This window comes from Trichechus manatus, unplaced genomic scaffold (genome assembly GCF_000243295.1).
Source record: "Trichechus manatus latirostris isolate Lorelei unplaced genomic scaffold, TriManLat1.0 scaffold00040, whole genome shotgun sequence".
NCBI classification, from domain to species: Eukaryota; Metazoa; Chordata; class Mammalia; order Sirenia; family Trichechidae; genus Trichechus; species Trichechus manatus.
Window position 1 is genome coordinate 8,741,039 of NW_004443976.1, and position 27,714 is coordinate 8,768,752.

The 27,714-nt window shown below is 39.5% G+C and overlaps 1 protein-coding gene across 1 annotated transcript; it reads left to right on the forward strand.

Moving 5' to 3' along the window:
* Positions 1-27,714, forward strand: LOC101340630 (myosin heavy chain 2). Its single transcript, XM_004375975.1, has 40 exons — positions 1-21; positions 266-308; positions 1,941-2,169; positions 2,262-2,405; positions 4,938-5,094; positions 6,504-6,531; positions 7,033-7,147; positions 7,227-7,319; positions 7,708-7,771; positions 7,923-8,021; positions 8,816-8,919; positions 9,451-9,589; positions 9,938-10,056; positions 10,146-10,295; positions 11,493-11,663; positions 11,792-12,098; positions 12,635-12,708; positions 13,573-13,660; positions 13,746-13,863; positions 15,016-15,139; positions 15,229-15,365; positions 16,986-17,241; positions 18,809-19,051; positions 19,170-19,346; positions 19,429-19,574; positions 19,659-19,749; positions 19,836-20,225; positions 20,898-21,024; positions 21,701-21,819; positions 21,929-22,125; positions 23,042-23,225; positions 23,302-23,467; positions 23,571-23,695; positions 23,863-24,171; positions 24,260-24,463; positions 25,005-25,130; positions 25,223-25,393; positions 25,477-25,581; positions 25,703-25,798; positions 27,433-27,714. The coding sequence occupies exons 3-40, from the start codon at positions 1,966-1,968 to the stop codon at positions 27,583-27,585; spliced, it is 5,820 nt and encodes a 1,939-aa protein (XP_004376032.1). The 5' UTR covers positions 1-21; positions 266-308; positions 1,941-1,965; the 3' UTR covers positions 27,586-27,714.

Genomic DNA, 27,714 nt, shown 5'->3' on the forward strand with positions numbered 1-27,714 from the left:
CCTGCTTTAAAAAGCTCCAAGGTAAGTGGGAGCAAGACCTGGCTTTTCAAGAGGGCCACTCAGGCCACACCACCCTGTCTTCCCTGTCTGGGCTGCAGCTGCTAGATCTGGTCCTGCTGCTGCTCTTTCTGGTACCACAGGTTTTACATCTGGGTTCCTGTGAATTCTGTTGCCTTTTGTTTACAGTAGCAAGTCATGCTACAAATGGGATTTTTTTTTTTTTTTTAGTTAATTAATCAAGTGTTTTTCTCTTTTTCTTTCTCAGAACTGTGGCACTTCCAGGGTACATCTCCTCACTTGCTGACAAGGTAAGATCTGGACTAACTAGTCCCTGAAGAAGAATGAGAGAGCTTCTGGGATGGACTTATGTCACTGAGCAGCCTTTGAGAAAGTGCTTGTCTCAGTAAATACTCAGTTCAGGGAAGTTACTAGAGAGGGAGAGAGTGAGGGCTTTTCTTTTACAACAATGCACATAGCCTCACTTGTGACTCAGCCATCAGTGGGGTAACATTTTAGCAAGAGAATGGTTTTTGCTAGAATATTACTGTGGATCTGCAGGAAGAAGATTTGCACTAAAATTACCTTGCTAAAAATGTGACATTTGATAAAAACGTATCTGGTTATTAGAATCCATTTAGTAATAAACACACTGTCCAATAAGTAAGAAAGGAAGTACCTCGGACTATGGTTCCTTTAAATGTCTTAGAACACTTTGTGAAAGTCACCTCATCCAAAGCAGACTGTTGTAGGAAACCGAAACACTTTGGAATTCTGGTTACAGACATAATTAAGGGACTAACCTGCTCTACTGCAACACACCGCATTTCTAAAGAGACACTGGTGGGTAGCTGATTAAAATGAGTTTCAAGTAATTTGATCATGTAATGACTGCAGTAGCATTATTTGCCAAAAGGGCTGCAAACAATTCTTTCCAAGCCCAGCTCTTTCTTCTACTGATGTCACTGGCAACATGCAGAAACGCAGAATGGAGCAGCCGTGCCACATTCTTCAGAAGGATATTGGGAAAATAACAATAAAAATCGTCTTCAATGTAGAAGAATGTGGATAATGTTTGCTATGGTTTTTATCTTCAATTAGTATAACTGGGTTAAACTGATTGATTAACTGGCTTTGCTATGCAAAGAAATTATATTAGAGAAATTCTACAAAGTGCCCACTTAAAAAAAAGTAAACAAAATTAAAATCACAAAAGATACTGAACTTGAGTGATTCTGGCTGAACATCCATCCATAAGAGGAAATGAAGTTTGCTTACATTACATTGCAAGCAATGGAACTTTGTTACGTTATAATGAATGATGTTTTATATGTAATTGGAAACCCTGCTGGCTCAGTGGTTAAGTGCTACAGCTACTAACCAAAAGGTTGGCAGTTTGAATCCACCAGGCCTCCTTGGAAACCCTACTGGGTAGTTCTACTCTGTCCTATAGGGTCACTATGAGTCAGTATCGACTCAATAGCAACGGTTTTTTTGGTCTGGAAACCTGAACTATTTCAAATTGCTTTTTTCCCAAACTATCTTCACAATATCTCACAGGTTGTGAATTAAGGAAGGCAGATATTATACTCCCTGTTCTAAAGGTGGAAACATCGAGGCTCAAAAAGGTCAAGTGACTTATGCAAGGTCACAAGCTACTTAGCATTGCTAGGACTGTAAACCAGCTTCCTGATTAGAATGCCAGTCTTTGTGGATTAAAGAAGATAACATATGTAAATCCCTGAGTACAACATTGGGTACAAAATACCACCCAATACATTTTAGTTCTTGTGATTACAGTTGCTTCAATAACGATAGCATGGTGTGCTGGAGGCCTGCCTAGTGGAATTTCCAACTGGGCCCATGAAAGAGAATCAATACAAAGACTTATCAGTGCATCTGGCGGTGCAGAATTCTAGTGTGAAATGTTTTCTCTCCTTTAGGACCTCTGGCCTCTAAACTGCAGCCATGAGTGCGGACGCGGAAATGGCCGTTTTTGGGGAGGCTGCTCCTTACCTCCGAAAGTCTGAAAAGGAGCGCATCGAGGACCAGAATAGGCCCTTTGATGCCAAGACATCTGTCTTCGTGGTGGAGCCCAAACAATCCTTTGTAAAAGGGACTATCCAGAGCAGGGAAGGAGGGAAAGTGACGGTGAAGACAGAAGCCGGAGCGGTGAGTAGAGCTCCAGGAATCAACTGCATTGTATTGATTTTTTTTGTTTGGTCACTCAACTGATACACATGGCTACCTTTCCTGTTTATCAGACTCTGACGGTGAAGGATGATCAGATTTTCCCCATGAACCCTCCCAAATTTGACAAGATCGAGGACATGGCCATGATGACCCACCTGCATGAGCCTGGAGTGCTGTACAACCTCAAAGAGCGCTATGCAGCCTGGATGATCTACGTGAGTGCCGCTCCTCCCGGTGGTCTTTATAATCTCTATCATCATCACCATGTACCCTAGCAGCCCACTGCTTCCATTTATACTACAAGGGACTACAAACTGTTTTTACTAGTAGTGTAACCAGTTTAAAGGTTTATTGTTGCTATTGTAAGGTACAATCTAACAACCTGCCAACAGTCACCCAAAGCCAGGGAAGCCAGTGTCCATGCTGACTCGCTTTGCCACACATCGCTTCAACAGACATTTGAGCAGCTACTGCCTCACACCTCACATGCCTAAATATCTTCCCCCTACTTCAGCTGCAGAATCATCCAGAAGGAAAAGATAAGCTTATTTTTTTATTGTACTTTAGATGAAGGTTTACAGAACAGACTAGCTTCTCATTAAACAGTCAGTACATACATTGTTTTATGACATTGGTTAACAACCCCATGACATGTCAACGCTCTCCCTTCTCGACCTTGCGTTCCCTATTACCAGCTTTCCTGTACCCTCCTGCCTTCTAGTCCCTGCCCCAGGGCCGGTGTGCCCCTTTAGTCTCATTTTATCCTATGGGCTTGTCTAATCTTTGGCTAAAAGGTGAACCTCTGGAGTGACTTCATTACTGAGCTAGCTAAAAGGGTGTCCGGGGACCATACTCTCAGGGTTTCTCCAGTCTCTGTCAGACCAGTAAGTTTGGTCTTTTACTGAGTTAGAATTCTGTTCTACATTTCTCTTCAGCTCTGTCTGTCTGGGACCCTCTATTGTGATCCCGGTCAGAGCAGTCAGTGGTGGTAACCGGGCACCATCTAGTTGTGCTGGACTCAGTCTGGTGGAGGCTGTGGTAGTTGTGGTCCATTAGTCCTTTGACCTAATCTTTCCCTTATGTCTTTCAGATAAATTTACCTTTTAATACTTAAAAAATGATTTTCAATCAGTTGTATTCTCACTTCTCCAAAACAACAATAACTTGTACCTTTGTGTTCTATTCCCTACTAGTCTAGTATGTCACCTCCCCAGTGAAGCCTTTCTAATTTCCCCAGGCAGAGTTGATGTTCTGTCCTATTGTTTCTATCTCTGCAATTACACTGACCTTGATTTTCTGTGATCATTAATCAACATATCTGTCTCCTACAAGGACTAGGAGTTCCTCAAGGGACATCATCTCATTTACATTTCATTCCTAGTGCCTTGCATAGTGCCTGGCATGTAATAAGCACTCAGTAAATATTTTTGCATTGAATCTACTGTGTTACATTCATATTTTTGCATAGTTTAGCCAGGGCTGATGTTCAGCTGAGCAGCACCTAGGTAGGTGTACCTGGTGTTTATGGTCAGAGTGTCCATTCTGATTGATTGGTGCCTGTCCTGGACCAGTTGTCAAAGATTTGTAAAATCCCCCTGGTGTAATCACAATATATTTATGTAATTTGTGTTCTGTTTCTTTATAATTTAACAGTATTTTGCAAAATATTTTCTCTGTGTTACTGCATACTTTCATGTTTCCTTTTAAAATGCCTGCATCAAATTGTCTTAAGAAGACTTACCGTAGTTCACCTAACCAGGCACTTATTGTCAGGCACTTAGGTTGTGTTCAAATTTATACCTTCATAAGTTTGTACTATCTTAATGTTGAAAAGAAAATATATACTCATTTTCTATAATAGTACAAAAGTCTTATTGTATGCATAAAACAAAACAAAATGCCCATTGTTGCAGCTACTGTGTCAATTCATTTCGCTGAGGGTCTTCTTTTTTGCTGACCCTCTACTTTACCAAGCATGATGTCCTTCTCCAGGTACTGGTCCCTGACATGAAGTCTCACCGTCCTCCCTTCTAAGAAGCATTCTGGCTGTATTTCCTCCAAAACAGATTTGCTTGTTCTTCTAGCAGTCCATAGTATATTCAATGTTCTTCGCAAACACCATAGTTCAAAGGCAACAATTCTTTGGTCTTCCTTATTCATTGTCCAGCTTTCGCATGCATATGAGGCGATTGCAGATACCATGGCTTGGGTCAGGTGCACCTTAGTTCTCAAAGTGACATCTTTGCTTTTTAACACTTTAAAGAGGTCTTTTGCAGCAGATTTGCCCAGAATAGGAATTGCAGAACCCTTAATTGTGCTCATGAGCAACTAATATGTAGACCAAGAAGCAGTTGTTCAAACAGAACAAGGGGATGCTGTGTGGTTTAAAGTCAGGAAAGGTGTGCATCAGAGCTGTATCCTTTCACTATACTTATTCAATCCGTATGCTAAGCAAATAATCTGAGAAACTGGGCTATATGCAGAAGAACGCGGCATCAGAATGGGAGGAAGACCCATTAAACAACCTGCAGTATGCAGATGGGAATAGTAAGAAGTCTAAACTGTGGCATCTTCCCTTAAGGATTTTAGTTGTTGGAACTTCCAACTAGTTTTCATGCTAGTGCCTTAAAGAAATGTAAAGTATTTATTCAAAGTGCTCCATTTTTGTGAAAATTCACTTGATAAGTGAATTACACAAATAACAGGAAAGGTCTCTGTTAGTTATTCTTTCTTTTTCTCTTGCACAGACCTACTCAGGCCTCTTCTGTGTCACTGTCAACCCCTACAAGTTGCTGCCAGTGTATAACCCTGAGGTGGTGACGGCCTACCGAGGCAAAAAGCGCCAGGAGGCCCCGCCCCACATCTTCTCCATCTCTGACAACGCCTATCAGTTCATGCTGACTGGTGAGTGAGACAAGGGCTTTCTATCTATGTAGTCTTTTTAGAGCAGAACCATAGGAGGAAGAGAATCTAACCAATCTCAATGCCAGTGGAGTCTTTGAGATGATGACCTCTTGTTGAGGCTGGTGGTATTTGCAAGAGAGAAGGTTCCAGGAAGGAGAGAGTGTAAAAGATGATTTGCAGTCCCTAATATTACATATTTGCTAATCAAACTTTTAAAAGTCAACAAAAGTTGGCCGTAGTTACTTTTGAATGGCTTAGAAACTCAAATTTGAGCAAAAAAAACATACATATATATAAACCATTGCTTTCAAGTCAATTCCGATTCCGACTCATAGTGACTCCATAGGACAGAGTAGAACTGCCCCATGGGGTTTCCAAGGAGCGGCTGGTGGATTAACCATCGACCTTGTGGTTAGCAGCTGAGCTCTTAACCACTGCACCATCAGGGCTCCAGATATATAGATAGATAGATATAGATGTAGATATACACATACATACACACACACACGTATATTCACACATACAATCACACACATAAACTGAATCTCCATTACCAAGAGCCAAAAAATAAGAGTAAAATTTGACTCTGTGGCCTTATCCTTAAATGTGACTAATGAACAGCCTCTCCACATGAAGAATGGCACAAATACTATTGCCCTCTGCCCAGAACCAACCTGAACAGGCTCTATATTTCAAGGTGCATCTGGTATAAAGACAGTTACGTCATGAGTCTGCTTCTTAGAATATTGTCTCATCAAAGCAAATCGAAGGTACTTGTTGCACCTTGAGAAAAAGGCTGAGAGAAATCAGATTTCCTTTTAAGAGAGAGTAAAACATCAAAATGAGTTTTTCCTTTTCCCTAAAAATGACAAAACTATGGATGATCATGTCCGAAGCTACCACCTTGACTGTGCTTACGCCTCACACACAAAAACAACTGCAGTGACCATTTTTCTCCACTTACAGTGCCTGCAATAAATGTCACTAAATTAAGCTGTCATCTAACTTATTAAAGACCCAGGTCCACTTCTGGTATTTGTTTAGTGGTAGATATTAAAAAGAAAAGATCTGGTGTTCCAGGAGAATGCAGCCATGTGATCACTTAGACTGTGGCTTTCAAAGCTTATTTTGTCACCACAGATATCTTTTCTTTAACTGAAATATTCTTGGGGAGACTTGAATGTAAAACAGAAACAAGTGGACATGCTCTGTGTAAGGAGGTGCGAGTATGCAAGGGTGGTGGGGGCAGTGGGGAGTATAGAGAGAAGGACTAGAAAATATGGTGGGCCTAGGGCTCACCTAGGGATTGCAAAGCCCAGGCTGAAAATGGCTAAGTCCATGTTACTTTATTTACCATTTACAAACATATAAGAAAACAGTGTTCAAAGTCTATAATTTTTCTTTTCTAGATCGGGAGAATCAGTCAATCCTGATCACGTAAGTAGATTTTATGTTCTGGTTTGGTTTGTGGGTTTTTTTTTTTTTTTAATGCATAAACTACTTTCTAAAAAAGTTTCAGGTTTACAGAAAAATTTAGCAGAAAGTACAGAGTGCTCCCATATGACCCTTCTATCCCCACGCACCCACCTTTCCCCCCGCCCACAGTTTCCCTTATTATTAACATCTTGCATTAGTGTGGAACATTGGTTACAACTGATGAGTGAGTATCCATACGTTAGAGTTTACCCTTAGTATTGCACAGTTCTGTGTTTTGAAAAACACACCTACCATCAGTATCATGCAGAACAGTCTTACTGCCCTAAAAAATGCTCTGTGAACCACCTATTCATCCCTCTCTTCCTCCTCCTGAACTTCTGGCAACCACTAATCTTATTGTCTCTATGGTTCTGCCTTTTCCAGAATGTCATATGCTTGGTTTTAATGGCTGCATTAGCCGTCAGTTTGGGGACCTTATCTCATTTGGTTTTTATTTGACAGTGGAGAATCTGGGGCAGGAAAGACTGTGAACACCAAGCGTGTCATCCAGTACTTTGCAACAATTGCAGTTACTGGGGAGAAGAAGAAAGAAGACATCACTTCCGGCAAAATGCAGGTGGGTCTGGTTGCCATAGTCAGAATCTCAGGTAAGAAATTCTCAAGGCCCAGATGTGAGGACCGCTCTTTCCTTGCAGGGGACTCTGGAAGATCAGATCATCAGTGCCAACCCCCTACTGGAGGCCTTTGGCAATGCCAAGACTGTGAGGAACGACAACTCTTCTCGTTTTGTAAGTCTCTTGGAACGACTATGGACACTTTTCATTGGTCAAAATTTATGGGAAGTTTGTGAATACTTTTTCTGAGTCTTTTTCATTCGTGCTATATTACATCATGGTTGTATCCTTTTTCTCTTGAGCATGTAATAACATGAATCAAAGTCCCATCTAAAAGTGTATGTGTGACCCGTTTCCTGACTTCTTTCTTATCTGTCATATTCCTAACATCAAAGATAAAATTATTTTACCTACAAAATAGGAGATACACCTTTTTTCTACCTGATATAAACATCCTCTGAGCTGATTTAATATTAAAGCATTAGCATCTCCAGTATTTTGAGTATCTCAAAGATTTGGTACTATTTAAAAACAAGGTAGTAATGTTAGTTTTACTTTCAAGGGTAAATTCATCAGAATCCACTTTGGCACCACAGGAAAACTGGCTTCTGCTGATATTGAAACATGTAAGTGTCTAATGCCAAGTTACTGTCAACTAGGGCTCAAATATCCTTTAAAATCATTTTTGTTTCTTATGACCTGTAAGATTTACCAATAATCCGATTTTCATCTCATGAATTTTGACACCTTTCCTGTTTGCTATTTGTTTCCTTGTAGATCTGTTAGAGAAGTCTAGGGTTACTTTCCAACTTAAGGCTGAAAGGAGCTATCATATTTTTTATCAGATCACATCAAACAAGAAACCAGAACTAATTGGTAAGAAATCTCATAGCTTCCTTCTCAGAATTACTACATCAGCACCTATCACTGCATGATCCAACCTAGTATTCCATATCTGAATTTTGTCAAGTTTATATTTCATTTTGTTTTTGAAAACTGCTTTATAATTTTTGGGAAAATTTACATGTGCTCATTACAGAAACTCACAAGAAAAGCAGAAGGAAAACTGAAAATAACACCCTGAAATTCTACCACTATGACATAACCACCATGAACACTTAGATGAATATCATTCTAGTAATTTTCTATCTATATCTTTACATATAGATATATACATATAATTTTAGATAAGTGGAATAATAGTTACATGCTCTTCTGTAGTCTACTTTTTTTTTTCACTGAGCAGTAATAAGGCTTTTTCTATGTCAATAAATGTAGCTCTTCATCATTAATTTTAATGGTTGCATAGTATTCTACTCTAGAGATAATCATAATTTACTTAACCACACTTTAAGGGTATTTAGGTTGTTTCTAACTCTTGATTTTAAAGAGTAAACACTATAATGAATATCTTTATAGATACAACCTTTCCTTTTATGTGATTATCTTCTCTGAATTACAGTGGTTTGAGAGAATGGGAATGATAGGAGACACCGAAACATCAAATTGAAGGTGTTTGAGTGGTGCTAAATATCCTTTAAAGTTCCCTTCAAAGTCTATCATTCATCTTTCAACCAAGCATCATATAGAACCTTAGATCTTGTCTAGAAGTCTCTTGTTTTTATGAAGAGAATAACTCTGCTGATATTTGCTCTATTCCATGCATTTAGAAATGCTTCTGATTACCACAAATCCCTATGATTACCCATATGTCAGTCAAGGGGAGATCAGTGTGGCCAGCATTGATGATCAAGAAGAACTGATGGCCACAGATGTAAGTTGAACACAAGAAAATTAGAATTGTTACGGTGGGGTGGAGCAATGGTTCATCCAGATAAATATCTAGTCCCTAGTAGAAATTGCAAAGGTCAATTCAAGGATGAGTGTGGATATGTCACCTGGAGTCATCTGAAAAGATTAAGATGCGACCCTAAAACATTCTACTTTCCTTTAATAGTATTCTAAAGAGCTGTCATTTCTGAATTTACCTAAACCATTTTTTTTAAATCCACTTGCATTAGACCCATACCAACTATCAAAATAACAAGTTCCTTCAGTTTACTATTGTTGTTCTGTATCTTGTTTACTTTTTGAATCTTCAGAAGATATGCACCTATAATTCTAATGCTTTGTGCTGGCTTCTGGTCAACCACATCTCTGTACACCCAATCTAAGGGGTTCCTTGACTCCCATTAGTGCTGGCAGTGCCCTCAGCTTAACCAACAGGTCAAGAATGGGAACATGAACTCTGAATAGTAAGTGTGTGGACATAATCTAACAGCTACCCTATTGGTTATATTGGCAGAGTGCTATTGACATTTTGGGCTTCACTAATGATGAAAAGGTCTCCATTTACAAGCTCACTGGGGCTGTGATGCATTATGGAAACATGAAATTCAAGCAAAAGCAGCGTGAGGAGCAAGCTGAGCCAGATGGCACTGAAGGTATCAAGGGAGTCACGCACTTGATTTCACATTTATTTGAAAATCACATTCTTCACTGGTTACCCTTAAGTTTTCCTAGAATGATAAATCCACTTTTAAGCATTGAGTTTCAAAGTATAACTAAGCAGTATACTAAGTGAAGCACGGGCATTAGATGAATGGTTCCTACAATTTCTGAAGTTCTTTAGAGAATCAAGTTATTGATTTTGGTGTAAAATGGGCAAAAATATTCAAAAAGATTCACTGAAAACACTGAATGAGATGACTGTAGCTTAAAAAATACACACTTTTAAGCAAGTGGGTTTCTTTGAGTCATAATAACATTGTTCTATCCTTACTTCTTTTTAGTTGCTGACAAGGCGGCCTATCTCCAGGGTCTCAACTCTGCTGACCTGCTCAAAGCCCTCTGCTGCCCCAGGGTGAAGGTTGGCAACGAGTACGTCACCAAAGGCCAGACTGTAGAGCAAGTAGGTGCAGAATTCAAATTTACCGCCAATGATGCAACCACTTTTAAAGTCCTCTAGTAACGTCAAGAGTTCTATCTTCGTCTCTCAAGGTGATCAACGCGGTGGGTGCTCTGGCTAAAGCCGTCTACGACAAGATGTTCCTGTGGATGGTCGCCCGCATCAACCAGCAGCTAGACACCAAGCAGCCCAGGCAGTACTTCATTGGAGTGTTGGACATTGCTGGCTTCGAGATCTTTGATGTGAGTTACTTCCTGGTTGGTGTTGGGGTTTTACAACAAGGCAGTGGAAACATCAATAAGGATGAATTTGTGAATATTATGACCTTTCCTTCCCGTAGCATAAAACATTATGTTAAGGCTTAAAAAAGTGATTGGACAGCTGATCGTTTATTGTGGTGGCAATTCTACTCCTATAGAAATAATATACGTAATGAAGACTCTCCAATTTGCTACATGATCCAAAGGGGGTTAGAAATTAGCTTGGCGTAATGGAAGCCTCTAAAAATTTCACAAAGCAAAATAGGGTTAATATAAAAATATTAAACTTGTGCAACATATAATATACTCTAATTATATGGAAGATAAATCATTTATAAATAAGTAGGTGGCTAATAAGGGCTGAGAATAAGTTAGTGATTTAGAGTTGGCATTAGTCGATGCAATCAACTCTTATTTCTCCTCATTAATGTGGTATCATAGTATGAAAATTCATATTTGATTATAGAATATATTTTTTCCTGCATATAGTTTTTAAGAAGTTTATCTTATTTTTTCTAAATATAAAAGCAAAACTTGAGCATTATAGAAAATATGGAAAATCAAGGAAAAACATTCCACATAATTCAACTATTTATATCTAGTTAATATTAACATTTTAGTGGGTTTTAAAAAAATACAAGTATGTGCTATCATACTGGCCATAATATTTGGTGTCTTGATTTTTTTTTTTTTTTCTCATTTCACATTAAAGAGCAGAAGTGGCAATCATTGTTCACCTGAAACACTGAGCATGGTGACTTCCATGCAATAAAGTCTTCCCCCAGCCAGCTTCTAAGAGGTTGAAGGTTGACTCTTAAATGAGTTGACAGAAAACTATCAGCCCTCTGGAAAATGCAGAAAGAATGGGAATAAAGCACAGGATGATTAAGTAGGACTCAGGAAAATCCCCAAGTAAGCAAGTGCAAAAAAAAAAGGGGAAGCGGGGAGGGTAATTAATAATGATACAGGATTTTCTATAAAATGGCAGCAGAGAAAAACAATAGATTCCACGTGCCCCTAAATCTTCCAGCACTTTCACCTTGAGAAGAGTCTTTTCAGGTCAATGATTTTGACAGCTATAATCTAAAAGCTATTTGATACGTATTTTTAAATTAAAAAGTTCTACATAAAAAGTACTGAATTTGCTCAAGAGAGAAGTAAACACATTTATTTATTTAGTTCAACAGCCTGGAGCAGCTGTGCATCAACTTCACCAACGAGAAACTACAACAGTTTTTCAACCACCACATGTTCGTGCTGGAGCAGGAGGAGTACAAGAAGGAAGGCATTGAATGGACCTTCATTGACTTCGGCATGGACCTGGCTGCCTGCATTGAGCTGATCGAGAAGGTTTGTTTTGCATTTCAGAAACCATGTTTTGTGACAACTATATTATTCATTGCATCTTATTTTAATTCTATAGACAAAAAAAAAGTTTAAATAAAACTATAATCTTGTGCTTGTGGTCTGCTTTTCAGCCCATGGGCATCTTCTCCATCCTGGAAGAGGAGTGCATGTTCCCCAAGGCCACAGACATTTCCTTCAAGAACAAGCTGTATGAACAGCACCTGGGCAAGTCCGCCAACTTCCAGAAGCCCAAGCCCACCAAAGGCAAGGCCGAGGCCCACTTCTCCCTGATTCACTACGCTGGCGTCGTGGACTACAACATTACTGGCTGGCTTGACAAGAACAAGGACCCCCTGAATGAGACCGTGGTCGGGCTGTACCAGAAGTCTTCCATTAAAGTTCTGGCTCACCTCTTTAGGGCACAAACTGCTGAAGGAGGTAACACTCTGACATGTAGCACTTTCTCTAGGTATTATAAAACATGGCGTTAGATTAGGGTGGTGATCTCATTTCTAGCCCTGGCAGAAGGGTTATAGGGACGAACATCTTATTCCTTCAGGTTCTGAGTAGGTAAAACCTAGGCTTCTATGATTATTTCCTGCTTCTTCCTCCATATCTGCTAGATATTACCTGGGGATATTTAAGGAAATATAGCAACAAACTTCTTCCTTTCAAGATTAGCTTCTATTGATGATTTTTGAAGTTAATGTGTCCTGAAATGCCTTAATATTGAGGAGTCCATGTATATACAGTGAGGTGAATGCTCTTCACTTCTTTTCCCAATATAAAAATAATCACAGAAAAATGAGTGAAAACTTAGTTGACAGATAAGATTCATTCAGGGTCAAGCAGAGAGGCCAGTTGGGTCTCAAAATGTTCCACTTGATGAGCACAGAAATCAGCAAATGGATAGGAAGTAGCCCTGTCAATTCAAAACTACATTTAAATGACACCTTTTCTTCTTCTTTCTCCAGAGGCTGGTGGGACTGTCAAGAAGGGTGGTAAAAAGAAGGGCTCCTCATTCCAGACTGTGTCTGCCCTTTTCAGAGTAAGGAAGAACCTGTTTCTAACACTCCCCAGTTACTCTGGGAATTTGTTTTGGAAAGCACAGGATCTTTTCCCACAAGTCATTTAGGAAAGGACTGATATGAATTAAAGACTCCTGTTGATCTAGCACTAGAGAGAAGGGCTTTAAATTACTCACTATGTATTAGGTCATCTTTCATCATAAGCCAAATAATGAAGAATATTTTATAGGAAATTTCATAAAACTTAATACTCTATCATTCATAATCTAGTTGAGTCACGAAAATAAGCAATGATATGAACTTGGGACTAAAATACATTAGGAAGACGAATGAAAATCTAGTAGCTAGCTTACAATGAACCTAAGATGGTGTCCTTGCTCTTAAACCAGCCAATCCCCAATTACAACTGGTAGGATTATTTCCCTTACAGATAATCTTATGCCTTCCAAATTGATAGATCTGGAAAAGGGGGAATCTATATTTGTAAAAGAAAAAATAGAAAATGTGGTGCTAGCTTGCATTTCCTTATTGGAGAACTACAGAGTTTAGTAGAAGAAAGAATAACCACATAGTATGTGAAGGGAATGGCCTTGTTGAATGCATGTGTGTGGCCAGGGACCAGGGTAGTAAGAAGGACGGTGCTTGCAGAAACTGAGAAGAATCACATGTCAGGCTGCTTTCTATGTGTAATTCCTGCCAACTCAATTGAGAAAGATATACTGAGGAGGAAATTGCATCTCAGGAAAAGCATATCAAGATACTACCTCAAATGAAAATGGTCTACACTGGCCATTCAACTCAGCTACAGACAATGATTTTAAATTACCAGATGCTCATAACCATGTCTAAAGTCTGTGATAACAGAGGTTTTCCTAATTTTACAGGAGAATCTGAATAAGCTGATGACCAATTTGAGGAGCACCCATCCCCATTTTGTGCGGTGCATCATCCCCAATGAAACCAAAACTCCTGGTAAGAGGTTCTGGAGTAAAAGCACAAAGCAGGTAGCCCCACCCCTTTCTTTGAACCCTGCAGTAAATGGATGTGTATCTTTTAGGTGCCATGGAACACGAACTTGTGCTGCACCAGCTGAGGTGTAACGGTGTGCTTGAAGGCATCCGCATCTGCAGGAAAGGATTCCCCAGCAGAATCCTTTATGCAGACTTCAAACAGAGGTCAGGCTCTGCTCATCACAGCTCATCTTGAAATTTAGTGCAAACAAATTTAGTACAAACAAAACCATTTAGTGAAAAATATACCTCTAGTTGTTATGTTTAATTTGCTACAAAAAAAGGAGTAAAAATTATAAGCCTTCAAATACTTTTAAAATATAGGTATATGGCATTATAGTACTATGCAGAATTTTCATTGAATTCACCATGCTCATAGCTTAGATCATAGTTCTGTTCATTAACTTGAACAACTTAAAGAACTACCATTTTGAGTGCTTGATATGTATAAATTATCTCACTTTATCCTGACAAAATTCCAGTAAGTACTATTAATACCTCAATTTGTACATGAAGAAACTGAGGCTCAGAGAGATTAAGCTACTTGCCCGAAGTCACATAGCTAACATGTGGCCAAGTCAGGAACTCTCCCGTACATGTAAACAGAAATAAGTCATTTTCTGTCCCTTCATTTGGTATTATGTATCTTCATCCTTTTCTGTCACACACTAGTTTCCCAGTGTTTCCAGAAACAGAAGGCATATGACACATAACACCTTGTCAGATCCACTTTTTCCTAACTAGAGAACCCCATCTTGAGAGTCAAAGAGAGGCAGAGGGATAGGGGCTGGGTGTCACCTGTAAGGAGCTGGGTGTCTCCTAAGCCTGGGTCTGGTGGAGTTGACAGAGAACTCCAAGTGCTCAAGATCCAAAGCACCCCAGTAAGAAAGAAGCCCTCTAAGTAGTCTGATTTTAGGTGATTAGGACATTTTCCCATGCCTAAAGTGTACCTTCTACCAGATTCCTTAATAAAAACTTCCTTTCTTAGACTCAGAACCTTAACAAGTGAATGCATCTAGCAAGGATAACATACTACATTTTATTAGTCATCTACACCTTAATGTGAACAAGATTATTCACATTCCTGAGAATAGGGTCTGATGATGAGAAAGGAAAGGTGCAACTGTGAGGGAAGGTAAAATGGAGCAAAAATAGAAAGTTGATACTAGATTGACCATCCATGTAAACAAAGTCCTCCCTGTGAATAAGAATAAAAAATAGCTTTGATTCTTTAACGGATCATTTAATGCTTAGCTGCTACAATTAGTGTCATCAGTTAACAAAAAAAACCCAAAAAACCTTTACTTACTTTAACAGATACAAGGTACTAAATGCAAGTGCCATCCCTGAAGGACAATACATCGACAGCAAAAAGGCTTCTGAGAAGCTCCTTGGGTCCATTGACATTGACCACACCCAGTATAAATTTGGTCACACCAAGGTAATAATTCTTTACATTTTACCTGATGCAAATCCTGTCCCTTTTAACTTTATGTAAAGTTAATGATCTGAAACTTTGCCTGTTTGCAGGTATTTTTCAAAGCTGGACTTCTGGGGCTCCTAGAGGAGATGAGAGATGACAAGCTGGCCCAGCTGATGACCCGCACCCAGGCCAGATGCAGAGGGTTCTTGGCAAGAGTGGAGTACCAGAGGATGGTGGAGAGAAGGTAGAAAAACATATTTATTTATTCATATCTTCCTTCTTCAGAAGTACTTTTGAGGTGGTTTATAGTTAAGATTCAGATATAAGTCCACCAAAGTAAGAAGGAATGAATAAGAGTCCTACAATAAAGTGGGGATATACATGTACCTGAAAACTGAAGGTGGGGATCATCATCATGGAATACATTCCAAACTGTCAGGAAAAAAAAAAAAAAAAACAGAGGTTATAAAGTGTGCATGGTTCTTATTTAACACGAGAAAATACACCACTGAGTAAGTGGAGGTAAACTTTTGCCTACCACTTGGTTTTAATGTGTATTGGGTAGATCATTAAGTAAGGGACACTTAACTGCATAACAGACGGTATTTTTAATAGTGGTTTTATAGAAGATGCAGAAACAAACTTCTATCTGATCATTTTTATTATCAATTTGTCATGATTGAGACTATTGAGAACACTCATGTGTGAAAGATTTTTTTGCAGTAAGTTAATACAATCTCAATGAGGGATGTAGCTTTCTGGTGGTCTAATGGGTTGCAGCGATGTAGAGTCAGGCATCTCAAAATGCAGGATGCAGATGACCAGGACCCACAGGGAGAAATGCATTTTACATTGCCACCTATATATCCATATGTATGTGTGCATGTGTGTATAAATAAACAATTCACAAGAAACAAATTTAATTCTTGCCACCTGTAATCAGTGCTACTACTTTCTAGTGTATTCTACTCCTCTAATAAATTTTGGTCATGACGCCATTACATTGATTTCATAACTTACTATTGATGTGTAGCTTGAAAAACATTACATTAGGAAATAGTGAGAGACAACAATATATATATTTTTAAAATTATATAAATATACAGAATTGCTTATATATGAGGGCAATTACTTTCTAAAAACAATTTAGATTAAAACAAATGTTACGATATTATACAGTAGAATGCAAAATTCACATAACATTAAAATATAAAACCAGAGATTTTCAAAGAAATTCTGAGTTTTTAATGAGTCTCTATATTCCATGCCACACATCCCTCAGGAGTCTAGTTTCCTCTTCGCTGCCGTTAGTGATGTTTTAGTAGGAAAGTTCGAGAAGCACTGATGTGGAGCAATGCAAAGGGTGGTCCTTGGACCTGCATCACCAACTTCTCCTGTAAACTTGTTAAAAATGCAAAATTTTTGCCCCCCCCCTTCAGAATCTGAATCTGTGAGGTGGGGCTCAGGAATCAGTGTTTCAACAAACCCTCCAGGTGATTCTTATGCACAACCAAGTTTGAGAAGCACTGATATGATTAGCATATAATCATATCATAATGAGTGATTAGCAAGTTGTTGACAAACACCACCAATAGCCCTGGTGGCGCAGTGGTTAAGAGCTCAGGCTGCTAACCAAAAGGTTAGCAGCTTGAATCCAGCAGCTGCTCCTTGGAAACGCTGTGGGGCAGTTCTACTCTGTCCTATAGGATCGCTCTGAGTCGGAATCGACTCAACGGCAATGGCTTTTGGGCTTTTAAAAGAAGGTGAGGAACAGGCTGGGAGCAGAACCTCCAACTCTCACTGGCAAGATTTCGTATTGTTTCCTCACCCACACAATATCTAATTTACATCAATTAAATTTCAGAGAAGCCCTTTTCTGCATCCAGTATAACATCCGTGCATTCATGAACGTCAAGCACTGGCCCTGGATGAAGCTGTTCTTCAAGATCAAGCCCCTGCTGAAGAGCGCGGAAACCGAGAAGGAGATGGCCACAATGAAGGAGGAGTTTGCAAAAATCAAAGAAGAACTTGCTAAGTCAGAGGCTAAGAGGAAGGAATTGGAAGAAAAGATGGTATCATTGTTGAAAGAAAAAAACGACCTGCAGCTTCAAGTTCAGTCTGTAAGTCGTGGTGTCAACTCTGTACCACTAATCAGGATGCAAGAGCTACAACTCTGGCCAACTACTAGTAGTGGGTTGTGTAGTAAGCAGGGGAGACACTCACTGGAGTGAGATGGTGAATGCACTCAGATGGTATTAATAAAGGCCCAATATATTCTTTCATCGCCCAATAAACACCCAAAACCAGCACTAGGGCAATGAGGTGCATCTTCCCTTCTACAAAATTTCATCAAACTATAGGACTTACAGGAGTCCCTGGGTGTGCAAATGGTTCAGCACTCGAATACTAGTCAAAAGATTGGCAGTTCAAACCCAACAAGAGGTGCCTCAAGGTCACAGCCTTGAAAACCCTATAGAGTAGTTCTATTCTGCATACATGAGGTTGCCATGAGTCAGAATTGACAGCAACTAAAATAACAACACAATTTATACCTCTTTTCCATTTAAGACAGTCCTTAAAAGTGATTTTAACATGAAACAATCCCAAATAAAATACTGAAGAGAGGATATCATAGACAGTGATTTTTATCTAAGACTTCCTTGAGTTACTAGATATCCATGGGTCTTAAATCACTATATGAACAACTTACGTGGGGCAGTATACTACATCAAATTTAATTGAATTATTGTTTGTTATTGATTTCAAAAACTCTGATTTACTTTTTCAATCCATCTTCACAATCAGTGCCCCATCACGTCACACCTGGATTACTGCAGCACAACTAAATTGTTCTGCCTCCCCTGAACCTCACTCTCCTCCCATCCAGCCTACTCACTGCTCACTCCTGGACCCATCATTCTAGAACTGCTTCCATCAATTCTGAAATCTAAATTATAAGACTGCTTTTCATTTGGAGCAAGTTGAATTGGTCTGGTATAATTTACTTATGAAAAAGTCATAGATTTTTCCTGTTGATTGAGATTAGTCTCCTCTGTAAAGTTTGGGCAGTGTAGTAACTCCTTCTTCTAGGTTACAGAAGGGAAAAGGACCATTTTTCTGCCCTTCTCCCCCCAGTCTACCCTGATTTTCTTCTGTTGTCTCCAGAGAATTACTCAGAATGTGCCCTACGCCACTACAGTCATGCATTGCTTAATGTCCACAATACGTTCCAATACTACAGCAAGTAGCAACTGCATCTTTCATTTCTTCTGCTGGAATGCCTTCTCCACTGCCCAATAAATTTATTTCTGTAAAAGTAAATCCTACCCATGTCTCAAGATCAAACTCAAATACCACCTCTTTCATGAAATTATCTCTGATCGAACTTCTCTGATCTCTATGTAACTGATTGCTTTCTACATTAATGATGGCTTTTAGGGGGTAGATTTTTCTCATCACTGTACAAAAAACCCTTCTGAAGGAACAGGACAACATTGACACATTTTGGTTTTCCCACAATGTGAAGTATCCTGCGTTTGCATACTGTAGGTGGTTCATGAAACAAAAGTTTGTTAAGACACAAATGGATGTAGTAAATCCAAAGGACCAATAGCAGAAATTTACACTGTTATCATTGTAAAATATTTCATTCTTTTATCCCAATTTTAATTTTGTTTCCAACTCAAGGAAGCTGAAGGCTTGGCTGATGCAGAAGAAAGATGTGACCAGCTGATCAAAACCAAAATCCATCTCGAGGCCAAAATCAAAGAGGTGACTGAGAGAGCTGAGGATGAGGAAGAGATCAATGCTGAGCTGACGGCCAAGAAGAGGAAACTGGAGGATGAATGTTCAGAACTGAAGAAAGACATAGATGACCTTGAACTGACATTGGCCAAGGTTGAAAAGGAGAAACATGCCACAGAGAACAAGGTATGAGGCACATACAGGCAAAGTTTATGTGTGTGTGTGTTTTTAAATTATACAGTACAGCATAAATTTGAGTCCACCAAAATACAACATTTAAGGGAAAGCATTTTTACTTCCTAAGGTGAAAAACCTCACAGAGGAGATGGCAGGCCTGGATGAGACCATCGCAAAGCTGACCAAGGAGAAGAAAGCCCTCCAAGAGGCCCAACAGCAGACCCTGGATGACCTACAGGCAGAGGAGGACAAAGTGAACACCCTGACCAAGGCTAAAACGAAGCTGGAACAACAAGTGGATGATGTAAGTCTAGCATTCTCCAGGAAATTATTTTCTTCTAAAGAAAGCTAAGCATTCCTTCTGACTCAACATTATTAATGGTTAGCTTGAAGGGTCCTTGGAGCAAGAAAAGAAACTTCGCATGGATCTAGAAAGGGCTAAGAGGAAACTTGAGGGTGACCTTAAGTTGGCCCAAGAGTCCATAATGGATATTGAAAATGAGAAACAACAACTTGATGAAAAGCTCAAAAAGTAAGTATGAAAGAATTACCTATGAATTTGCTTCCAAATGCTAGATGTGGACTAAATTCCTACCCTTTGTTACTTTTCTAACAGGAAAGAGTTTGAAATGAACAATCTGCAAAGCAAGATTGAAGATGAACAGGCCCTTGCTATGCAGCTGCAGAAGAAGATCAAGGAGTTACAAGTAAGTATATGATTTCCATTCGTCCAGCTGAAAGAGGCACAGTTATGACATAAAGAAGCTGAGTTTGAGCTTTTCACTATTCCCAGGCCCGCATTGAGGAACTGGAGGAGGAAATCGAGGCAGAACGGGCCTCCCGGGCCAAAGCCGAGAAGCAGCGCTCTGACCTTTCTCGGGAACTGGAGGAGATCAGCGAGCGGCTGGAAGAAGCTGGTGGGGCAACTTCAGCTCAGATTGAGATGAACAAGAAGCGGGAGGCTGAGTTCCAGAAAATGCGCAGGGACCTGGAGGAGGCCACCCTGCAGCATGAGGCCACAGCAGCCACCCTGAGGAAGAAACACGCGGACAGCGTGGCTGAGCTCGGGGAGCAGATTGACAACCTGCAGCGGGTCAAACAGAAGCTGGAGAAGGAGAAGAGTGAAATGAAAATGGAGATTGATGACCTCGCTAGTAATGTAGAAAGTGTCTCGAAAGCCAAGGTACTATAGGAAATTGGTACTATAGGCAATTGTTATTATCAACACTCATCTTCTTTATGTACATATCATAGTTTGCACTAGGCACTTTATGCACATTATGTCTTTTGTTATTAACAGTAATCCCAGGAAGTAAGCAGGAAATATATTAGTTTTTTTAAATTATTATTTCCACGTAACATAGAAAGAAACTGAAATTCAAAGAAGCTAAGAGCATCTGCCATGTCACACAAGTAATAAACGGTAACACCAGCTTTTGATCACAGGTCATCTGTGTTCTCCAGGTCGCCTATTGGAAAACACAAGTCTCCAATATTTACAATTAACCAATAAGCAAAATTTAATTATACATAAAGGCAAGAAAGCATATATGAATATGCTTCTAGAAAAAATACCATATAATTCTTATGAAATCTTGAATCTAGAACATAATCTTACATTAATATTGAACAGAGCTTCACCATTAGCTTTTTTTTTTTTTTTTTAAATTCCAATGTATGTTTTCAACTTTGGGTAGCAATACTAAAATATAAAGAAAAAAACTGTCTTATGTATCCCATTACATATAAGAGAATTTGACTTATTGGATACATCAAAATAAATATTTTATGGTTTTGTTTTGCAAAGATTATTAAATTACAGGGTCTTTGCTCCCTTGCACTTTTTCTCCTGTAGGGAAACCTGGAGAAGATGTGCCGCACTCTAGAGGACCAGATGAGTGAGCTGAAATCCAAGGAAGAAGAGCAGCAGCGGCTGATCAATGACCTAACCACCCAGAGAGGACGCCTGCAGACTGAAGCTGGTAATTTGCCGCCTCTTCTATGGCGCCTAAGAGTGGAGATGATGTGGTTAAGAACAGATGATTTGGTGACGTGAGAGTCAAATAAAAGCAACTGAGAACATCTGTGATTCACTGGCTGACTCAGACCCTCAACCTATGTGCAAGGTCATTTTGGGATGATGCTGGAGATAAAGGCTTCAATAGGATTGGGTCAAGCTCTGTTCCAGAAAGGCCTTGAATATATGGTAACACGGAGGCGATGCTTGGGATTAGGGGTCCAGGGCTTCTGTTTCAGGCCAAGCTTCTTCTTATCTACATCAGAGTGAAGCAAATTCCTGGATAGGACAATGGACAACTCAGTCTCACTGGGCATTACTAGCTCCCTTCTTTGATAGTCTTCACTAGGTTTTGCATAGCATCATATAATCCAGAAAGAATTACTAACAAGGGAGAGAACAACAAGAATTTTAGTCATATTTACTCATGCAGATTAATGTATAAATTTCATCATACCCATTGCCACTGAGTTGATACCAACTCACAGTGACATTGAGCATGAAGATATCAATAGAGAACTCAGTCATCTGAGCACTCAGTTTGGGAGGACAAGTATTAAAAATTATTTCTAATATGGGCTTGCAGAGTTTTCTCTTCAATTTTTTTTTTTTTTTTTTGCCTTTTTTTCTGTGTCTATCAGGTGAATTTTCACGACAGCTTGATGAAAAAGAAGCTCTGGTATCTCAGTTATCAAGGGGCAAACAAGCATTTACACAACAGATTGAAGAATTAAAGAGGCAACTTGAGGAGGAGATAAAGGTAGCTATTATTATCAGGGAGTACATTGCACCAAGTTCTAAAGAGGGCTGAAATGTAAGAATTAAATATTTAAATATCCAGTAAAATGAAGGCATAACTATCTCTGCAGGCCAAGAGCGCCCTGGCCCACGCCCTGCAGTCCTCACACCATGACTGTGACCTGCTCCGGGAACAGTACGAGGAGGAGCAGGAATCCAAGGCTGAGCTGCAGAGAGCACTGTCCAAGGCCAACACTGAGGTTGCCCAGTGGAGGACCAAATACGAGACGGATGCCATCCAGCGCACAGAGGAGCTGGAGGAGGCCAAGTATGTGCACAAACACAAGAGACTGTACAGCAAATTGAATCAGAAAGATACAGCCTTTGCAGGTTCAGTGAATTAGTTCACAAATGCTCCTTAAGTAGCTTCTATTTGCCAGACACTATCATACACTGAGGACCCCTGGTGGGGCAGTGGTTAAGCACTTGGCTGCTAATCAAAAGGTCTGTGGTTTGAACCTACCAGCTGTTCCACAGAAGGAAGATGCAGCAGTCTGCTTCCATAAAGATTACAGCCTTGGAAACCCTATGGGGCAGTTATACTCTGTTCTATAGGGTTGCTATGAGTTGGAATCGTCTCAACGGCAATGAGTTTTGGGTTGTCATGCCCTGAGAATAAGACATGAATAAAGCAAGTATGGTCCCTGCCCTATAAGCCTAAAATCCAGTTAAGTAAACAAAGAGTAACAAGTAATTACACAGATAATTAAAGGTCTTATTGCTGTTTGTCCAACACACCAAGTTCACTGCTGTCCCAGCATTTTGTACTTGCTGGTCCCTCTGCCTGGAATACTCTTCCCCCACATCTCCTTCTAGCTCACTCTCTGACTTCTTTAAGGTCTTGACTCAAATGTCATCTCCTCAGGAGGCCTCCTCTGGATATCTACAGGAGCTGCCCACCTCTTCCCCCGTTTAATTTTTCTTCACTGCACTTATATCTGCAATATGCTATGCATACATTTGCTTATTAGCTTATTGCTTATCTCTGTTGCTTGTTGGTACAGTTCTTTATTGGTCTTGTTCACTGTTGAGTACCCAGCTTCTGGTACATAAAAGGAGCTCATCAATATTTGTTACATGAATGAATGAACAGTATTAATATGAAGTTTCCAACATTTTTCACCGTGGTATTAGTTCACAATTCCAATTTTGGTTTGCTTCTCTCTAAAAATATAATTTTTAAGGAAGAAGCTGGCCCAGCGTCTGCAGGATGCTGAGGAGCACGTAGAAGCTGTGAATGCCAAATGTGCTTCCCTTGAAAAGACGAAGCAGCGGCTGCAGAATGAAGTGGAGGACCTCATGCTCGATGTGGAAAGAACGAATGCTGCCTGTGCAGCTCTGGACAAAAAGCAAAGGAACTTTGACAAGGTAACTTGTGCTGAAGCCTCTGTTCTAACCATTTTCCTTTGGCCTTTACTGCAGCTAACTGCTCTGGGTTTCTCAGGTCCTGGCAGAATGGAAGCAGAAGTATGAGGAAACGCATGCCGAGCTCGAGGCCTCCCAGAAGGAGGCCCGCGCCCTTAGCACTGAGCTGTTTAAGATGAAGAATGCCTATGAAGAGTCCTTGGATCAGCTCGAAACCCTGAAGCGAGAGAATAAAAACTTGCAGCGTGAGTCCCTTTCACTTTCAATAATATTCATTACTTGGAGAAACCTTCCTTTAATGGCAAATGTCTGACCAAACATCTACCTGTCTTTTACCCAAAACAATAGAGGAGATTTCTGACCTCACGGAGCAGATTGCAGAAGGAGGGAAACGTATCCATGAACTGGAGAAAATAAAGAAGCAGGTGGAACAAGAAAAGTCAGAAATTCAGGCTGCTTTAGAAGAAGCAGAGGTACAAGTCAAATTGTGCATTAAAAACACATATTCTGAAAAGATTTAGGCCCATTTGCATTAATTGAATGAAAAGATACACAGCAGAAAATTATTGAAACAAGTTGTACAGAAAAACTTTAGAATGTTTCCATTCCCCTGCTAATGTCACCCCTTACTCTCACTAAGGCTTCCCTTGAACATGAAGAGGGAAAGATCCTGCGCATACAGCTTGAGTTGAACCAAGTCAAGTCTGAAGTTGATAGGAAAATTGCAGAAAAAGATGAGGAAATTGACCAGCTGAAAAGAAACCATGTTAGAATTGTGGAGTCAATGCAGACTACACTGGATGCTGAGATCAGGAGCAGGAATGATGCCATCAGGCTCAAGAAGAAGATGGAGGGAGACCTCAATGAAATGGAAATCCAGCTGAACCACGCTAACCGCATGGCTGCTGAGGCCCTGAAGAACTACAGGAACACCCAAAGCATCCTCAAGGTAATGGGCTCCAGAGACAGTCCCAGAACAATTGGAGTGAGAGTAGCTCTCAGAACATGGTATCTCAATGACTGTGTTCATTCCACAGGATACCCAGATCCACCTGGATGATGCTCTCCGGGGCCAGGAGGACCTGAAGGAGCAGCTGGCCATGGTTGAGCGCAGATCCAACCTGCTGCAGGCTGAGATCGAGGAGCTGCGGGCCACTCTGGAACAGACAGAGAGGAGCAGGAAAGTTGCAGAACAGGAGCTCCTTGATGCTAGTGAGCGCGTCCAGCTCCTGCACACCCAGGTGGGATTCAGCACAAAGAATTTACCTTCACTAGGTTCTATGTGTCCCAGAAAATATCAGCTTGAATTTTTTTAAATATGGCAGCCAGATTTTATACTTCTATTAAATTTTCACTGTATTATTGAGATATCTTTCACTTTTCTTTTAAATAATTATTCACTTCCTAAAACATTCTGAGGCAGTCCCATATAGTAGTGTGTTAATATCTTTGTTGGCCCTTGTTCTTAATATTGACATTTTTATTGTGGAGAAATGGTACGTTAGGAACATCTGTTATAATTTTATTCCCATGAATGGTAAATGGCAGTTATACAATTATAAAACATTGTTGGCTATTTGGTCTATTTATGAACTATACACTTGAATATGCTTAATATTTTATAATATTTCTATTTTATTTAATTGTGTTACATAACAAAATTCTTTAATATTGAAGAGCATTTTGACACGTAAATTTGTATCTAAAGTTTTTCAAAGAAATGGCTTCTATTAAGTATTTTGATGACAAGATGAAAAAAATATATAATGTATTTTTAAACAGAACACCAGCCTAATCAACACCAAGAAGAAGCTAGAGACAGATATTTCTCAAATGCAAGGAGAAATGGAGGACATTCTCCAGGAAGCCCGCAACGCAGAAGAGAAGGCCAAGAAGGCCATCACTGATGTGAGCAGCAGATGCATCTCTCCATTCATTCAGCAGGGAGATTTCCTGACATCTATAGCTTTCTTCATTTCCTTGGTTTATTTGCTAATCAGGCGGCCATGATGGCTGAGGAGCTGAAGAAGGAGCAGGACACCAGCGCCCACCTGGAGCGGATGAAGAAGAACCTGGACCAAACAGTGAAGGACCTGCAGAACCGTCTGGATGAGGCCGAGCAGCTGGCCCTGAAGGGAGGCAAGAAGCAGATCCAGAAACTGGAGGCCAGGGTGGGTCTCCCGATATCTGCCTATTTCCATCTGCTCCCAATGCCTTATTAGATGAAAGTTCTTATGAGCCTATTTATTTGTAGGTGCGTGAGCTTGAAGGAGAGGTTGAGAGTGAGCAAAAGCGGAATGCTGATGCTGTCAAGGGTCTTCGCAAACATGAGAGACGAGTGAAGGAACTCACTTACCAGGTATGGCGATTGTTTTTATCAGCTAAACACTCTTCCATATATATGTAAAGTACTCACATGCTATGGTGCATTGGTCACTTGGCTTTTAAAGTAAAGCCCCACTGTTTTTATAATCTTTCAGACGGAAGAAGATCGAAAAAATATTCTCAGGCTTCAGGACTTGGTAGATAAACTTCAAGCAAAAGTTAAATCTTACAAGAGACAAGCTGAGGAGGCTGTAAGTATCCTTAAGGTAGAAGGGAAGACAGAAGTCCTCAGGTTGAGAAAAGCTTATAAAAAAAATTAGATGTACTACCCATTATTGTAAATAAGCTGTTTGCTTTACAGAAGACTGTGTACTTCTTAAAAAACACTTGTACATTTTTGTGATTGTCATTTGTATACTAATAGTTTGATTTAAAAATAAATTTTTAAGCCACAAAAAACCCTCAAAAAATTTAAAAGTCAAAATAATACAGTCCACATTCTCTGGACACAATGTAATAAAATTGCAATGTGATAGAAAATATAAACAAAAATTCCAAGGTACTTAAATTTTTTTTAAAAAAAACACTCCCCTAAATAATTCTTGGGTTAAATTCAAAATAAAAAAGCATAATTATGAAATAATTATTTATAAATAAATGACAAAGAAGATAGTACTTACACAAACCTGTAGAATGTAGTCAAAGCTGTCTTTGAAGGCCAATTCATTGCTTTAAATGCTTTCTTTATGAATAAAAAATAAATGAAAAACCTGACAGTCCAATCAAGAAGTTATAAATAATAATAATTTAAAAAAACACTGGAAGTAAGAAGTACTGTTAAAGATAAAGGTAGAAATTGATGTGTTAGGGTATATTATTTTCTAATTTGGTAATTTCAATAATGTCAGATAATTGCTAATTTAATATAATCTAAATTCTAATTTGATAGTAGATAAACAGATTAGGTTCTTTGTGGAGAAATTAATAAAATAAATACACTTATAAATAGCTTAATAAGAAAAAAGAGAGAGAAAATGCAAACCCACAACACTAGGAATGAGAAATGGGTAAACCATATGCACAGAGGATTATTTAAAAACTATAAAATATAATTCTGTCAATAAAGTCAAAATCTTCAAGAAATGGATGATTTTTCTAGGATAATGTAAATTACTCAGTTGGCTAAATAAGTTATTTCTGAATTACTTCTGAAAATGGACTCAGGTCCAGATAGGTCTTCCAAAATTTCAAGGAACAGATAATCCCTGAGCTATGGAAGCTGTTAAGAGCATGAGAAAAGATACAGAGCTTTCCAATTCATTTTAAGAAGCTAGCATAACCCTCATACCAAAATCTGTCCAAGAGAGACCAGGGAAGAAAAAAATTTAAAAACAAGCAAACAAAAACTAAAGGCAGTTTTATTTATAAGCATTGTTATAAACCAAAAGTAAAAAACCAAACCCACTGCCGTCGAGTCGATTCCGACTCATAGTGACCCTACAGGACAGAGTAGAACTGCCCCATGGGATTTCCAAGGAGTGGCTGGTGGATATGAACTGTCAACCTTTTGGTTAGCAGCTGAGCTCTTAACAACTGTGCCACCAGGGCTCCTCTACTTGTGATACATATCCTTTAGTATGTTTGGTTGCAAAAACAGGTATGCAATTATTTATGAGACACCAGACCCAAATAAATCATAAAGTTAATTTCAGTAATAAACAAAATGTAGGAGGCGATAAGATAATGATGTTTTTCGTTGAGTATTTTAAGACCTCGGTAGATGCCAAGTCCTTGGTAGATGCCAAGTCCTTTTTTTCCCCTTAGACTTACAGAGTCTAGAAAGATGAACAGTATGCGTTCCTTACAATTACATTTTCATTCTCAGGAGGAACAATCCAACACAAATCTCTCTAAATTCCGCAAGATCCAGCACGAGCTGGAGGAGGCCGAGGAGCGGGCTGACATTGCCGAGTCCCAGGTCAACAAACTGCGGGTGAAGAGCCGGGAGGTTCACACAAAACTCATAAGTGAAGAGTGATTAAGTCCTGATGCTATAGAATGACTGAAGAGAGGCACAGAATGTGAAGTCTTTGGTCATTTCTCTCTGTAATTATTGTCTATTTTACCCTATTACAAAGGAAATAAAGAGTATAGGGTGCTTTGCAAA